Here is a 17,517-nt window from a genome sequence, read left to right on the forward strand (position 1 = left end):
AATTATATGGAACTGATTGTCAGAAAAGATAATTTGAAATAAAAACAAATTACAATTTTTTTAACCTCAGATGTGAATGCTTTTTAAAAATCACCAATTCATATTATCCCTCAAAAATTCTCCAATTAATTGTATTCTACCTTCCTCTTTCAGGAAGACAATAATCTACAAGACTATTGTTATGGTGATATTTCTATAGAAAATTTTTATCTCACCATACCCACAGAAAACCGAAATAGCAAAAATAATACATACCTATGATATCTCAATTGCAAAGTGCTGTCCACAAGTGATTGTATTGTATTGGTGGACCATCTGCAAGTCATTTTAGTTAAGTACCCATCAGTTTCACAGGATATTTTGATATTGACATCTATTTAAAACACATTAAAATATAAATACAAAGCAAAAACACCAAAAAATGTTAATGAAAAAAAATTTCCTTACATCTTCAATGGGACTGTAATATAGGGAGGGTCCATAATGAAAATTTAACTTGTGGAACAAAATGAACAAAATCTCAGTATTCTTACCAATCACATATAATTCAGCATAACGATGATGGCATTCGTGTTCATTGCAGCAGTACACTGCATCATAGGTAAATTTTCCTCGAGGTTTGGTTGCATTCAAATTGGGAAAAGTAACTTTGCTGATATGGTCACTCACAACATTATACTGGCTTTGAGAAATTTTCTCAGCTAAATTCATCCACCAAACAATCTTTTTTGAGGAAACAATCTTGTTTTCATTTTTATAGATGCAGTGAAAAGAAACATTAGATCCAACACTTGTCAGAATTTTAGGTGGAAAGTATATGACATCTGCAAAGAGAGACGAAAGGCAGACTATCAAATGAAAACAGAAAACATCATGTAAGCAATTTACATGGTCAAAAAGATTCACAACACATTCCAGAGATACACTGCCCAAAATGAAATGAGGGCACCAAGAGACTGAAAACCCTGTAATTGCCTGTCTGAGTACAGTTATCTGGTGTCCCAAGCACTCCCATTCTGAAGTGATTGCATTTCCATGAATGTCTTCACTGTCTTCTAAACACAGAGGCTTTTTCATCATAAAATGTTTTCATCAGTAACGGCCACTTGCTAACTGATAGGCAGGAAATTAACTAAAATGAAATACGGTTTAATTCCATGATGACATGTTTCCCACCAGACCCTGCTTTAAGAATCAGTGACACTTAGGGCAAGTTCTTAAAACGGATCACTATGAGGCAAAATTCTGAAGTAAAAATGATTGCTGCTATCTCTGTGTTTGGATATATGAAAATTTCAGTTACGCAGGTAAAGTAATAAAGTGTAAGTTAAAAAATAGTTAGGAGATATACTATGAACAATGCTCCAATATAAAAGCATAGAAAATTGTAAATACTGGTCTGTAATACCATTTTGAGTTATTTAATGCCAGTCTCCTGTGGTTGAAGACAAGGGGAATGCATGTTTTTCATAAACATGATTTTTTAATGCCTATACACTATTATTTCATACTATTTTTTCAATTCTCTATTGTTGGAAACTTAGTTTGCTTATTATTTTCAACGACAAACAAGAAAAAAGTAAATGATGGTTTACATAGGAAGAAATTATTTCCATCACTGTGCATTACAAAATTATCAGCACATTTCAATTCTATAATTTAAGGTAAATCATTTTCTGCTGATAGAATATTAATATCTGTTTTCACACGGATCTCTGCATTACCCTAAAAAATACAAAAAGAAACTTAATTGGTTTTTATTGTTTGTTTCCTTTATTCTGTAATAATATGCTAAATAGCAATGTCTTTATATTTACAATCCATACAAGACATTTATGTTTTGTATGTCTATAGTCATATGGAAGTAGGAACAAACTTAGTAGCATGTAATTACTGGACAGAAGCCATACAATTAGATTCCTGGACATGACTGAGTGTAATCCTAGCCGAGTGGCACTCAAGCTTCTCTTGTACATTACTTACACTGGACAAGTACCTAGCACAGACCTGAGATCATGAAATGATCATTAAACCACCTTCAGCATGCTCCACAACCACATTACTGAACTGCCTCAAAAGTCTCAGAATAATTCTTATTTAAAAAATAAGTACAAATGAACTTTGATGAATTAAGTTGAAGCTTTTCATTTTAAAGATGATTAAAAAAAGAATTCAAAGCAGTTCACTTTGAAATCAAATGCATATAGTTAGGCTGGATTGAGAAATAAGATTAAAGTCATAGTATTTTGGCATGATTAGATGTTAAAATATTAGCTTAAAAATAAGTAAAACAAGTTAATAAAAACCTGAAAATTTGTGAAATTTACATGGAACAAATTTATTAAAATTGATACAAAAAGGGAAGCGCTAAGACAGCAAACTAGAAGCAGCCTGCATGCGGTTCTCATGGAGAGGATGGCAAGTGGCGAGTGGATATTCCCCTTTGGATGGATCATCTAAGAGACAGCATTGGGAATCAATGAAGAGGGGATGAAGAGCACCCAAAGTGAAGGATAGAGAAGTGGGGATACCTGCTTGAGAGGATTGGAGGTACACAGGGAAGGCACAGGGACCTGGGGAAGGGACAAGGGCTCCGCACTTCCCCTGTGGACGTTGCAATCAGAGCTGTGAGAGGCTGCTCCACCACAGCAGGCCACCAGACTGAGAGGGAGCTGACTGCAGACCGTGCAGCGGCATTGCTCCAGAAGAGAAGGTACAGCAGGGTTCCACCGGCTTATCTCTGGATACTGTATTTGGTGCCATTTTGAGGCCCCAGAGCACTGTATCTACCTGGGAGTCTGAACCATTGCTGATCCCTCCCCATTGTCCATGCCAGGTTGGGGAGGGAGCAGGGTGGCCAAGTGATCTTATGCATCCCATGGGCAGGTGCTATACACCCCCACAGCTGCTGGGAAACCCAAGCAGAGTGGGTGCCCACAGATCTGGTGCCCACTGCCACTGACTAGGCAATCCCACCCAGACGCAGCTGCTGCAGAGACCCGGATGGAGAGAGAGTTCATGGCCCTGGGCACCAGCCACTGCTGTCCGGATGGTGTAGTTACAGCTTCAATGTCCTGGGTAACGCCACTGCCATAATTGCCTGGGTAACACCACCACCAATGGTCCTGGGCAGGGCAAATGCTCATGCTGCCATGCGCTGATCCCCCACTGCCAGCAATGGACCTGAGTAGGGCAAGTGCTCACACTGCCACTCGCCGGCAAATGCTGCCACCAGACCTGGGAAAGGAGAACATTCACTCTACCACTGAAGGACCTGGGATGGCCATGTTCACAACACGGGTGCCTATCATGGCTGACCACCATGAGAACCACAAAGAAACAGGGAGATGCAGGAGACCAGCCATGTTAAAGGCTTAGAATGCATCCACCTCTCTCCTGTCCGGTCAATCTTCTAGAGTAGGACTAAAGTGTGACATCCAGGGACCTTTCCTTCTCATTGCTGAGCAATAGAGTTCCCACCAGAGAAGAACAGGTGTACCACAAAGCCATTTACCTTGAGCTGAGGGAAGTGGTTTCAGATGAGAAGGAACCAGCAAAAGAAGTCTGGCAACATGAAAAAACAGGCTGTATTGACACCACCAAAGGATCACAATAGTTCTTCAACAAAGGACCCCAACCAAAAGGAAATTGTTGAAATGTCAGATATGGAATTCAGAATATGGATGGCAAGTAAGTCTATGGGATTGAACAGAAAGTTGAAAACCAACACAAAGAAATGAAAAAAAAATTCAAGACATGAATGAAAAATTTACTAAAGAGATAGATAATATAAGAAAAAATATAACAGAACTTCTAGAAATTAAAGAGTCATTTAGGGAATTTCAAAACACAGCAGAAAGTCATAATGACAGACTAGACCAAGCAGAGGAAAGAATGTCAGAGCTTGAAAACAAGGCTTTTGAATTAATCTAATCAGTCAAAATGTAGGGAAAAAATCAAGAAGAATGAACAATCTCCCTGAGAAATATGGGACTATGTAAAGCAAATGAATATGAGAATCATAAGAATCTCTGATGGAAAAGAAGAAAAAGCAAAAAGCATGGAAAACTTATTTGAAGGAATAATTGAGGAAAACTTCCATGGTATCATTAGAGATTTAGACATCCAGATATAAGAAGGTCATCAGACACCGGGAAGATTCATGGCAAATAGGGTATCTCCAAAGCATATAGTTATCAGTCTGGCCAAAGTAAAGTGAAGGAGAAAATTCTACAAGCTGCAAGACAAAAGCAACAAGTTACTTATAAAGAAAAACCTGTCAGACTAATGGCAGACTTCTCAGCAGAAATCTTACAGGCTAAAAGGAATTGGGGCCCCATTTTTAGTCTTATTAAACAGAATAACTGCCAGCCAAGAATTGTGTAAAATTAAGTTTCATAAAGGAAAGAGAAATAAACTCTTTCCCAGACAAGCAAATACTGAGGGAATTTGGCACCATTAGACCTGCCCTACAGGAAAATGCTTAAAAGTGTTCTATACATGGAACAAAACAATCAATACCCACCAGTGTAAAAAAAAAAAAAAAATGAAAGTTAAAGCTCATAGCTCTTATAAAACAATAACACAAGGGAGAACACATAGCAACTAGGTAACAATCAGCATGATGAACAGAGCAGTATCTCATGTATCAATACTAACATTCAACAAAAATGGTCTTAATGCTCCACTTAAAAGATATATATTGGCTGAATGAATGAGAAAACACAGCCCAATACATGCTGTCTCCAAGAAAACTATCTAAATCATAAGGATTCTCACAGACTCAAAGTAAAAGGATGGGGAAAAAAAATTCCATGCAAATGGAAACCAAAAGCTAGCAGGAATAGCTAGTCTCATATCAGATAAAATAGACTTTAATTAACAATAGTAAAAAAAAAAAACACAAAGAAAGTCATTATACAATATAAAGACAAAGGGAGCAATTCAGCAAGAAGACGTAACAATCTGAAATATATATGCACCTAACATGGAAGCTCCCCAATTCATAAAAAATAATTCCACTACATCTAAGCAAAGACATAAACAGCAGCATCATAATAGCCAGGGACTTCAACATTCCACTGACAGAACTGGACAGATCATCAAGGCAGAAAATAAAAAAGGAAACAATGGACTTAAATGGGACTCCAGAACTAATGTACCTAACAGACATGTACAGAACATTCTACCCAAACTGCAGAATATACAATCTCCTCAATAGTACATGGGACATATTCCAAGATAGAAAATTTGTTAGGACACAAAACAAGTCTCAGCAAATTTAGAAAAATTGAAATCATATCATGTATCTTCTCAGACCTCAATAGAATGAAACTAGAAATAAATTCCAAGAAGAACTCTAAAATCTATACAAATAAATGGAAATTAAACTATCTACTGCTGAACGATAGTTGGGACAATGACAAAGTAAGATGCAAATCGAAAGATGTTTTCAAACTGAATGACGAATATGACATAAGCTTCCAAAATCTATGGTTTATACAAAAAGCAGTGCTAAGAGAAAAGGTCATACTCTTGTCCAAATACAGCAGCAACAAAAATAAATACTTGGGAATTGATTGAATTAAAAAGCTTCTGCACAGCCAAGGAAATAATCAATAGAGAAATAGACAACCTACAGAATGGGAGAAAATATTTACAAACTATATATCCAATAAAGGGCTAATATCCAGAATCTACAAAGAACTCAAACAAATCAGCAAGAAAAACACAAACAACTCCATTAAAAAGTGGGCAAAAGATATGAACAGAAGTTTTCTAAAAGAAGATAAACAAATGGCCAACAAAGATATGAAGAAATGCTCAACATCACTAATTATCAGGGAAATGCAAATTAAAACCACAATGAGATTTCACCTTACCCCTGTTAGAATGGTTGTTAATAAAAAGTCAAAAATCAATTGATGCTGGTGTAGATGCAGAGATAAGGAACACTCATACACTGTTGGTGGGACTGCAAATTAGTACAACCTCTGTGGAAAACAGTATGGAGATACTTCAAAGAGATAAATGTAGACTTACCATTTGATCCAGCTATCCCGCTATCTATCCAAAGGAAAAGAAGTCATTTTTATCAAAGAGACACCTACACTTGAATGTTTATTATAGCACAATTCACAATCTCAAAGATTAAGTGCCCATCGATTCATGAGTAGATTAAGAAAATGTGGAATACATATACCATGAAGTACTACTCAGCCATAAAAAGAAATGAAATAATGTCATTTGCAGCAACTTGGATGGAACCGGAGACCATTATCCTAAGTGAAGTACCTCAGGAATGGAAAAACAAAGACCACATATACTCTCTTATAACTGGGAGCTAATCAATGGGCACACACGGGCACAAAGAGATATAAAAGACATTGGAATCAAGATGGGAGGAAGGGGTCGGTGGGGAAGGTGTAAAAACTTGCCTATGAACACTGTTTGGGTGATGTGCACACTAAAAGCCCCGACTTAAGCATTATTATAAAAGGTATCCATGTAATAAAAACATTTGTACTCCCTAATATTTCGAAATTAAAAAAAGAGGTAAAATGGTAAAAAACGAAGCCATTTTACTGTGGAAGGGGAACATTTCACCAGATGCTTAAATAAAAATGGCAAGCCACAGGCCACTTAGTGGAGAAGGAGGTGTTGATTTCCACTTCCTTTGTAAAATTTCCCTTTTCTCCCCACCCATCTCATCCCATGTCACTATGGAAAAACCTCCACATGGGACATCTTTGAAATTTGATATTTTTAATTCATTCTCCTCTACATGTTGCACAGCTGGTCATTAAGGCCTATTAATCAATGACATAATTGAAGATAGATTAAGTCGCCCTTAGAAAAATTCCAAAAGCTGAATTGTCAGCTTCATGTTACATACATTGTGATAGTCAATAATTATTTGAAGAATAGAGATGCAAAATTCACGTCTTCAAAGCCTGTCCACACAAGGACCCTGACTCTCCGAGTCAGAATTTTTTTTTTTTTTTTTTTTTTTTCACTCTTTTTGCCTGGGCTAGAGTGAGTGCCGTGGCGTCAGCCTAGCTCACAGCAACCTCAAACTCCTGGGCTCAAGCGATCCTACTGCCTCAGCCTCCCGAGTAGCTGGGACTACAGGCACGCGCCATCATGCCCGGCTAATTTTTTCTATATATTTTTAGCTGTCCAATTAATTTCTTTCTATTTTTAGTAGAGACGGGGTCTCGCTCTTGCTCAGGCTGGTTTCGGACTCCTGAGCTCAAACAATCCTCCCGCATTGCTGCGCTCTCTGTTTGGAACCCAGTTCCCTCAAGTCAGAATTATTTGCTCCCCTTGTTTAGCACCTCTCATAATGTTACTGTGCTTACCAATTACTTGTGCAACATGTCAATTTCTCACCTGCATTAGACTTTGAGATTTCAAATACTGAGGTTATATATTCATAAACTATGAGAGTATATAACATTTATTGAGTGCTCTGGTAAGCATTTTATGTGCATTATTTCATTTTATCCATATAAAACATCCTTATTTAAAAGATGAAGAAATTAAGTCATAGAACGGTAAAGACACTTTCCAAATAAGTGGTGGGGCCAAAACTTCCATTAACTCTCTCAAACTCCGAAGTCAATGCTCTTAAACTGCTAAGGCTACTTGCTTTTTGATGAACCAGGGCTCTTAAAATAGGAAGCAATCAATCAATAAATTTCTTGAGTTAAATGGATTGACTATGTGCTTAGCGTTTTACATGGCACTTGCTATCTCCATATAGCTATAATCAATTTGAGTAAGTTTGAACAAGAAAAATTTTGCCTTTTTGACAGATCAGACAACCAGTCAAAGGAGTGTTGTCTTCTTTATAGTCACAACTTAGCATGTGGCAGGACTAGGACTATTTCCAAGGGTCCTGAGCCTCTTTGTCAAACATTGCACCTCATCTTCACGAAGGAGTTGTGAATAAACTTCAGTTTTTCCTGATGCTAAAAATAATCTTAAAAATATTTTTTAAAATGGACTTTGAAAACTCTCAAAAACAAGCATCTGGAGCAAAAAGAATTCATTTATTATGTAATATATAATATTAAAATAAAGGTTTAATATTTAAAATTTATGTCAAATAAATATGCATGGTTTTCAAATGTAAATTAAGAAATTATCAATACAAGTGATGTTCTGAATTTGTTAATTTAGACCTGTTATATTAATATTAATTTTTTATCTTTTTAATAAGAAAAGTAATCCAACAATATACTGCTATGGAAGCACATAAACCTAGGAGCTCTGACACAACTTTTTTTAATTTTTAATTATTATGGGTACATAATAGTTTTGTGTATTTATAGGATACACGTGATGTTTTGATACAGGCATACAATGTGATTTAATCAAGTCAGGGTAATTGGGGTACCCATCACCTCAGGCATTTGTCATTTCTTTATGTTAGGAACATCCCAAGTCCATTCTTTTAGTTATTTTAAAGTATACCCTAACTTACTGTTGCTTATAGTCACTTTGTCATGTTATCAAATATTGTTCATTCTATTAATAACTAACTATATTTTTGTACTCATTAACTATCCCCATTTTATCACTCCCTCACCACTATCCTTCCCAGCCTCTAGTAACCATCATTCTACTCTCTGTCTCCATGAGATCAATTGCTTTTCATATTTAGCTTCCACATATGGGTGAAAACATGCAAGATTTGTCTTTTTTGCTTAGCTTATTTCACTTAATATAATGTTCTCCAGTTCCATCCATGTTGTTGCAAATGGCAAGATTTTTTTTATTTTTATGGCTATATGATATTCCATTGTGTACATGTACCACAATTTCTTTATCCATTATCCATTGATGGACACTTAGGTTGATTCCAAATCTTGGCTATTGTAAATAGTGTTGCAATAAACATGCAAGTGTAGATATCTTTTCGCTATACTGATTTCCTTTCTTTTGGATTTATACCGAGCAGTGGGATTGCTGGCTCATATGGTAGTTCTATTTTTAGTTTTTTGAGGAATCTCCTTACTGTTCCTCGTAGAGGTTGCACTAATTTACATTCCCACCAACAGTGTACGAGAGTCCCCCTTTCTCCATATCCTCACCAGCATTTGTTATTGCCAGTCATTTTGACAAAAGCCATTTTAACTGGGGTGAGATGATATCTCATTGTAGTTTTGATTTGCATTTCTCTGATGACTAATGATGTTGAGCATTTTCTCATATACTATTGGACATTTGTATGTCTGACACAATTTTAATTAACAAATTACCTGTTCAAAATTTAAATTAAAAGTTCATATTTTGTTCCCCTTATGTTTTAAGGCCATAAAATTTAAGATGCTTACAATATACCAAAGGCAAATGCAGGAAACATATTTCCCTGTCAGTGGAAGTTACTGTTACATAACCTACCTTGTGTGGTAAAAGTATAAGGGGTAGTCCAGTCACTCCAGACTCCTGGGCCGTGCAGCCTTTTGCCCCTGACCTGAACCTCATACGAAGCCCCAGGAAGCACACCGTCTACTAGCAGGGATGTAGCTGAGACAATCTTGTCCACCTGTTAAGTATTGTTTTAAAACATCAGAGCATCAAGTCAATGTGAAATTTTACCAAAATTGATCATAGCAAGTCTCGACAAATTTCAAAGAATTAAAATCTTACAGAGTAGTTATCTGGCCACAGTGGAATTAAAATAGAAATCAATAACCAAATAACAAATGTTTTGCACATTAGTCAATGAAATTTTAAATAGCCCATGGGCCCAAGGAAAAAAATCATTATGACAATTAGTAAATATTGTTAACTGAATGATAATGAATATATGACCTTAAGAATTTTGAAAAATGCATCTAAAATTGGTGGGAAGCCTCAAGCCTTTGCTGCCGTCTGTAACACACAGTTGGTAGAAAACGCCATGCAGGGGTAGACAGAGAACTCTAAGTGTTCCTAGAGGAGCGCTGCACAGGAGGACATGAATAACTTTAAGAACCTGAGCCTGATGGTAAGCTACACTGCATGAATCAAAACACAGTTTACAAAACAGAGGAAAAATATCTGAGACCAAACCCTGCATTAAAACAACCACTAGCTAAGAATTACTTAGTGAATGAATTCAGTTTGCCAATATCGTACCACAAAATTTTTAAATTCTTCTAAAACTGTCGGGGGAAACCATAAACTAAAAATGATTAAAACCATCAGAAATGCATGAAACAACATCGGATCACTCATATTTAAAATCCTATTGGCCGGGCTCAGTGGCTCACACCTGTAATCCTAGCACTCTGGGAGGCTGAAGCAGAAGGATTGCTTGAGGTTAGGAGTTCAAGACCAGCTTGAGAAGAGGCTGTCTCGACAAAAATAGAAAAATTAGTCAGCGTTGTGGTGCACACCTGTAGCCGCAGCTACTGGGGAGGCTGAGGCAGGACGATCCCTTGAGCCCAGGAGTTTGAGGTTGCTGTGAGCTATGATGATGCCACTGCACTCCAGCCCAGGTGCTGGGTGACAGAGAGAGACTCTGTCTCAAAAAAAAAAAAAAAAAAACCGCAAACATAAATAAATAAAATCCTATTATCTCCAGTTTACAGACAAGAAGCCTGAAGTCCAAAGAAGCCTTAATGCTGCTTTTTCCACACATGACATTGAGGATTGCCATCCTGCTCTTTGTCAAAATAAAATCTTTTAAATGTCCAGATCTAAAAAGATTGGTTTTAACCTCTAAATTATGTAACACTTAGTTTCACAAAGTTAAGTGCCAAAGTATTCCATGGCCCAGGAGGCCATTTCTGAGCTTCTCCATCTCCTCCCCGAGTGGTCTCTGACTTTATCCACTGCTATCTCACCTTCACTCACTCTCCTCGGCCACACCGGCCACACTGGCCTCTGCATTGCTGCGCTCTCTGTTTGGAACCCAGTTCCCTAGATATCTACATCACCATTTCCTTCACTTCCTTGTTCAAATGTCACCCTCTCAATGTGGCCTTTGAGTGGCCATCCCCAACAGCACGCTCAAACTCCTCTTATCCTGTTCTACTAGCCCAATGTACCCTGATGCAAGTAGAACAGTTCCTGGCACCTAGGAGGTGCTAAATAAATACTTACAGAATGAATTGCTAAAGAAAAATTATTCGATGACACTTGTTAAAGCACAGTAAGGAAGACTTTATGCAGGGCCAGTACAATAGGTATAGGGACCACTGCAATGGGGTCTTGCAGGGTATGAGAGAGATTGGGCTAACTCCAAATAAAGCATGGGCATGTGGGGTTTCAGAGCAAAGGAGCAGGGTGGGGGTCAGTGGATGGAAAATTACTAAGAAGAAACATCAGAGGGGATTCTGGCTAAACTGACCTAACAGGATTCTTGATGAAGATAGGACAGGATGATAAAACATCACCGGCGGGATGGTGGAGGATGAGGAACGTGATCAGTTATCAATCAGTTATCAAGTATGGGGAGGTTCTTGCTAAGATGACTCAGCAGAGTTCTTTGCTAAAACTGGATTTCACAAGAAAGTACACAGATGGGCCTAGCAAAAGATTCAGAAGACTGACTAAAGTTTGGCCAAGCAAAGAATCTTTCTGTTGCTAGATTTAGAAAGATTCAAATATGGTTCAGCAATAAAAACAAGAAAAGGAGGAAATGTAAAATCAGTGGTCTGCAGGTGAAAAAAATTATAATTATGAATTCAAGTTTCTGTAACTAGTCTTTCTGTAGCCATATATATATGTGCACATAAGCATTAATATAATATTGAATTATAACTCATTCTGCTCTACGAGGAGCATGCACATTTAATATGCAAAGGGTAATTTCTATAAGACTTAAGAGGATCTTTAGTTACTTCTCAACTTTTCATTTTATTTACTAAAATATACTTACTTCTCTTATAATTGTAGAATTCTCTGAATATTTCACTTGATATTGAAGTGGAAATGGTACCAATGGGGGGCTGGACCAAGAAATTTTTAAATTACCATCATCTGTGATTTCCGTATGCAAACCTATTGGTGGATCAGGCTTCACTTAAGGAAAAAAAGAATACTTTTAAGTCAAATAATTTTGATGACAATCATATCTGGGTAAAGTAAAATCAAACAATTTTCAGTAATATTCTGCCTTTCAAAACTTAAAAGGTGACTTTACCGAAGGACTAATTACTGAACCAGAACAAATCTAGAATATTGGGTCTACTTCTTGTAGTTTATCATGGCAACCCATGCGTCTTCAGTTCCTTCTCTCTAAGTGGTACAGACTATAAATCAGTAAGTGAGATTATTTTTCTAAATGTGATTTTGTGCTGTAAAAATCTGCTTAACTTTATTTAACCCAGCATTTCTCAAACTCATTTGAAGTCTCCCCACCACCCTACCCACACCACTTGTTTTAGTGGGTAACAAGGAAAGCATTCCACGGAACACTATTTGGAAAATCCATACAACTATCCAAAATTCAGCATATATATTAATTTTAAATCACAATAATCCAGACACACCTACTCAAATAACCCAGAGCACGAATATTCCCATGCAATAAATACAGCATCAGCAGGCCCTGGCTTGTCACCAGAAGTAAGGATGGAGTTTCTTAGCTTCATGGGGAGTTTAACTTGGTAAATGACTTCTGAGTTCAAATGTATGTGTGCACGTTTATGTACATATATGTGTATTTGTGTATACAAGTATGTGGCTATTTATGTGTATGTATAGTTTTAAAGATACAACAAAACCTTTAAAATATTTAAGTATCACTTAAATAAATTAAGGTTCATACCATAATGGGAATCTATAAAGCCACTTAAAATGATATTACTGGAGACCCCATCTCTACAAAAAAAAAAAAAAAAAAAATCGGTAGGCGTGGTGGCCCACACCCGTAGTCCCAGTTACTCAGAAGGCAGAGGCATGAGGATCATTTGAGCCCAGGAGTTTGAGGAGCTAGGATGACGCTACTGCACTCTAGCCTGGGCAACAGAGCGAGACTCTGTCTCAAAAAAAATAGATGATGCATTTTCTTCTTTGTGTATCTCTATATTTGCCAGGTTTTCACAATTAAGAATTATACATGTACATAGAAATTACCATTACATTGAAACATTTACTGATTTGAATTTTATTTTCAATAAATAAAATTACAAGGTATTTTTCACATTCCAAAGTGTCCAAAGTAGAGCTCTTGATTTCTGCGCACACACCTATACTCCCTGAGTTTCACTACCTCAGTAACTGGTATTATCATTCACCCAGATGGTCAAGTCCAAGTCTAAGAGTTATACTTGATTCTTCTCTGTCCTTCACACCCTAAAACTCAATCCACTATAGTCCAGTTAGCACCGTCTCCCAAACAGATCTAAATCTAATCAATTTTTCGTTGCTGCACTGATGCAACCCTAAACCAACTGAACTATACCAATAGCCTCCTATCTGGGCTGCTCCTTTCACACTTCCAACTATCCTTCACTCCCTTCCCTATCAATTTCATTCTCCACAATGCAGGGTAAATTTTAAACACACACATGCATCTGATCATATCACTTCCCTGATTCAAGTTTCCGTTGCAATTATTAACAGAATAAAAGCCAAACTCTGCAACCCCGGCCTATGATATAGTCTGGACCCAGATAACTCTGACCTCATCTCCTAATATTCTCACACTTCATTTACTCCTAGCACAAGGACTTTCTCTTTTGTTTCTCAAACTACCAGGTTCATTGCATCTCACAGATTTTGTGAATGCTGTTCTTCCTGCTTGGAGCACCCTTTGCTCTGGATTTTTGCATGGATATCTCTTCTTCATTCAGCTCAAATGCTATGTCCTAAAAGAGGTCTTCTTTGAGCTACATAGCAGGAATCACAGCCCCCACTCCTGACACTCCATGATACCACCTGTTTTATTTCTTTCATGGAACTTACAATTTGGGATATTATTATTTATATTCAGTATAATGAAAGATTTTTCCCCCAAATTATCTCTGTATAAAGACAAAATTAGAAGGTTTTCAAGTTTTTATAAATTCTATCATAGCACTTTCCCTTAATTACTTCACTTTGAAAAACAATGCAATTCAATGCTGGCTCTAAATGTTACTAACAATCACCAGGTAGAATTGTTTTTGAAAAGAGAAGATATTTAATAAAGATATTGTCATTTTTTTCATGTGTTGAATTGCTTGGATGCCATTATAATTATGTTGTAGAGATGACAAATATATCCCTAGATGACAAATTATTTGAAAGTTCTAATGTTAAAATATGATGTCATACACAGATTCAAAAAGTGCTATATCTCAAGTAGGTTAGAAAGAAATGGAGTTGCGTGGAAAATTGTGTCAGATACTTGGAAAAGTGGCTCTAGTAACACCAAAATCAATAAAGCAAAAATGGATGTGAAGAGTTTGCATATAATTATTTCAGGAAATATAAGTGGAAAATAGTAACACTGCTGAATTATAATTTAACGTATGTATACAAAACTAAATTTATAAATTAAATACTTAAGTTAACATTTGTCTATGTTATTCACATTTGTAATTGTATATTTAAGTTGATCAAAAGAGATTTTGGGGATCTTTGCACCAAAAAAATGGGGCGTTGCCTATTATTTGAGGTTTCCTTATAATCAGGTTTGTACAGTAAATTACTTACTTGTTTATTTTTTTATCATTTGTCTCTACCCACTATTGTTTATTCCTGCTCTATGAGGTAGGAACTTTGCCTCATTCCCCACTGTTTCTCCTGCTTCTAGAACAGTCCCTGACACACATGAACCTCTAAGAAATTGTTATTGAAGGAATAAATTCAGGTAAGAAACATGCTTCTAATTATTTTCAAAGTTAGTTATCTGAGATGCAAAAAAATGATAACCAAACAATACGTATCCATCAGACATATCCAGGATTTCAAGAAACCAAACTGTTTTCAAAAAAGAATTTAAGTGACAATTGCAGAGATAGATATTACTGCTAAATCATTCTAGACTGTTCTTAATATTCCCCAGTATTATATTTACTATCATTACAGCATTGGTCAAAGTGAAATGAGCTAGTGAAAATTTTTGTTAGCAATTTTTAACCTGCTCATATGGCTGATGTTGAGATCTATTACTATTTTAATGCACAACTTACCGACATTTATGGGATAAACTGACATGAGAGGTGACTGAAAAATTATTCCACCAGATGTGATTTTCAAATACATAAGAAGAGTGTTGTTGAGTTTGGTTGTTGGCACAGGCACAAGACATTCACAACATTCATGAACACTGCAGTTGCACTGAACATTCTGAAAACTGCCTTTCTGGGGAACCAGAGGTGAGTCTTCTAATACTTCAGGCCTATATTAAAAAATAAGAACTAAATATTAATACAGATGTGAAAGCACTGGATAGGCTTTTAAAGAAGAATACTAAATACAAATTGAGGTAAACTATTCTGGATACCCAGCTAAAAGGGTATCTGAAAAAATAAGATACTTTATATTAGAAAAACAAAGATAAAGATTACAGCAGGTTAATCATCAGAAATAACATAAGAAGATAGTGAAGTACTAAAAGGAAATAAAAACTGCAATCCTAAAATCCTACACCTAGCAAAAATATCTTTCAAAATGAAGATGAAATAACAGCTTTTTCTGGGCATACCAAAACAAAGAATTCGTCACCACCAGACCTGCACTATAAAAAGTGCTAAAGGAAGTCCTTCAGGCAATAACAATCTGGTTTCACATAAAGAAATGAAATTTAACTAAAAGGATACATATTTATTGACTATTTAAAGCACAAACAATAGCCAGGTAGTGTGGGGTTTATAACATTGGTAGAATTATAATGCATGACATTAGTGCCAAGCTTGGGAGGGGTGAAATTTGTAATGTTCTTGCACCATACGTGAAATGGTATTATATCACTTAGAGGTATAATATCACTTGGACTATGATAAGTTAAAGACACATATTATAAATACTAAAGGAACCACTGAAATAAGAAAACTAAATATTTATTTATCTAATAAGCAGCAAAGGACATTAAATGGAATCATAAAAATACTCAATCCAAAAGAAGGGAAAAAAAGAGGAAAAGAATAACAAAAAACAAACAAAACGAGAAAAGAAATAAAAAAGATAGATTTAAACCTAAACATATCGATAATCACATTAAATGCAAATGACCTAAACATCCCATTTAAAAGGCAGAGATTATCAGGTTAGATAAAAAAGCAAGACCCAGTTATAAACTGTCTACAAGAAACCAATTTTAACTACAAAATGCAAATAGGTAAAAGAAAATGAGCAAAACAAAAAAGATATAGCATTATAAGATTAATCAAAAGAAAGTTGGAATGGCCGTATTAATATAAGATAAAGTAGATTTCAAAGTAACAACTATTACCAGGGATAAAAAAGATTATTTCATAATGAAAAAGGAGTCAATTCACCAATAGGACACAACAATCCAAAACATTTATGCACCTAATAACAGAGTTTCAAAATACATGAAGCCAAAGATTGATAGAACCTCAAAGACAAATAGACTAATGAACAATTATTGATGGAGATTTCACTCCCCTAACAAGTAGACAGTGTTCAGTAAGGATAACGACTTGCACAATGCTATCAACCAACTTGACCTAACAGACATTTCAAGAACACTCCATCCAACAATAGCATAACACACATTCTTTTCAAGAGCACAGGTAATAGTTATTAAAGCAGACCATATTCTGGGCCATAAAACAAGTCTTAATAAATTTAAAAGAATTCAAGTCACACAAAAATAGAATTAATAACAGAAATCGATAACAGAAAGATGTCTGGAAAGGTGCTAAATAGTTGGAAACTTAGTAATACACTTACAAATAACTCATAGGTCAAAAAAGAAATCAAAAGATATTAGAAGGATTTTTAAGTAAATGAAAATGCAAACATAACATATAAAAAATTGTAGGATGTTGTTTAAAGCAATAATTCTAGGGAAATCTGTAGAACACTAAATATCAGAACTAAATGCCTATATGAGAAAAAAAGGAAAGGTCTCAAATCAACAACCTCAGCTTCCACCTCAACAAACTAGAGGGAAAAAGAGCAAATTAGGCCAAAGTAAACAAAGATAGGAAATAAATAAATATCAGATCAGAATATAATGAAAAGAAAACAGAAAAATAATAGACAAAGATCAAGAAAACCAAAAGCTGGTTAAAAAGATCAATAAAACTAATGAATCTTTAGCCAAGAAAAACTATAAAAGTCACGAATTAACAATATAAAAAATGAGAGAGGTGATATTACTGAATATTTTACAGATATTGAAAGGATAATAAGGGCATATTATGAACGATTTTATGCCATTAAATTTATATTTGACAACTAATGAAATAGAAATTATTTTAAACTATCATTTACAATAACATCAAAAATAGAAATACTCTAGGGATATATTTGACAAAAGATGTTTAGGATCTGTACACTGAAAACTACAAAGCATTGTTGACAAAAATTATTAAGAAGACCTGGCCGGGCGCGGTGGCTCAC

General features: G+C 35.7%; 1 protein-coding gene across 1 annotated transcript in view; it reads right to left on the minus strand.

Moving 5' to 3' along the window:
• LEPR (leptin receptor) overlaps window positions 1–17,517 on the minus strand; it is a 66,848-nt gene that overhangs the window by 33,825 nt on the left and 15,506 nt on the right. Inside the window, exons 3-7 of the mRNA XM_012639325.1 lie at window positions 15,117–15,325; window positions 11,876–12,018; window positions 9,409–9,553; window positions 534–824; window positions 256–373 (exon numbers count right to left, since the gene is read on the minus strand). Of these exons, the coding sequence (XP_012494779.1) occupies window positions 256–373; window positions 534–824; window positions 9,409–9,553; window positions 11,876–12,018; window positions 15,117–15,325 (906 nt within the window). The remainder of the gene's footprint in view (window positions 1–255; window positions 374–533; window positions 825–9,408; window positions 9,554–11,875; window positions 12,019–15,116; window positions 15,326–17,517) is intronic.

This window comes from Propithecus coquereli, unplaced genomic scaffold (assembly GCF_000956105.1).
Source record: "Propithecus coquereli isolate 6110/MARCELLA unplaced genomic scaffold, Pcoq_1.0 Scaffold14, whole genome shotgun sequence".
Taxonomy (NCBI): Eukaryota; Metazoa; Chordata; class Mammalia; order Primates; family Indriidae; genus Propithecus; species Propithecus coquereli.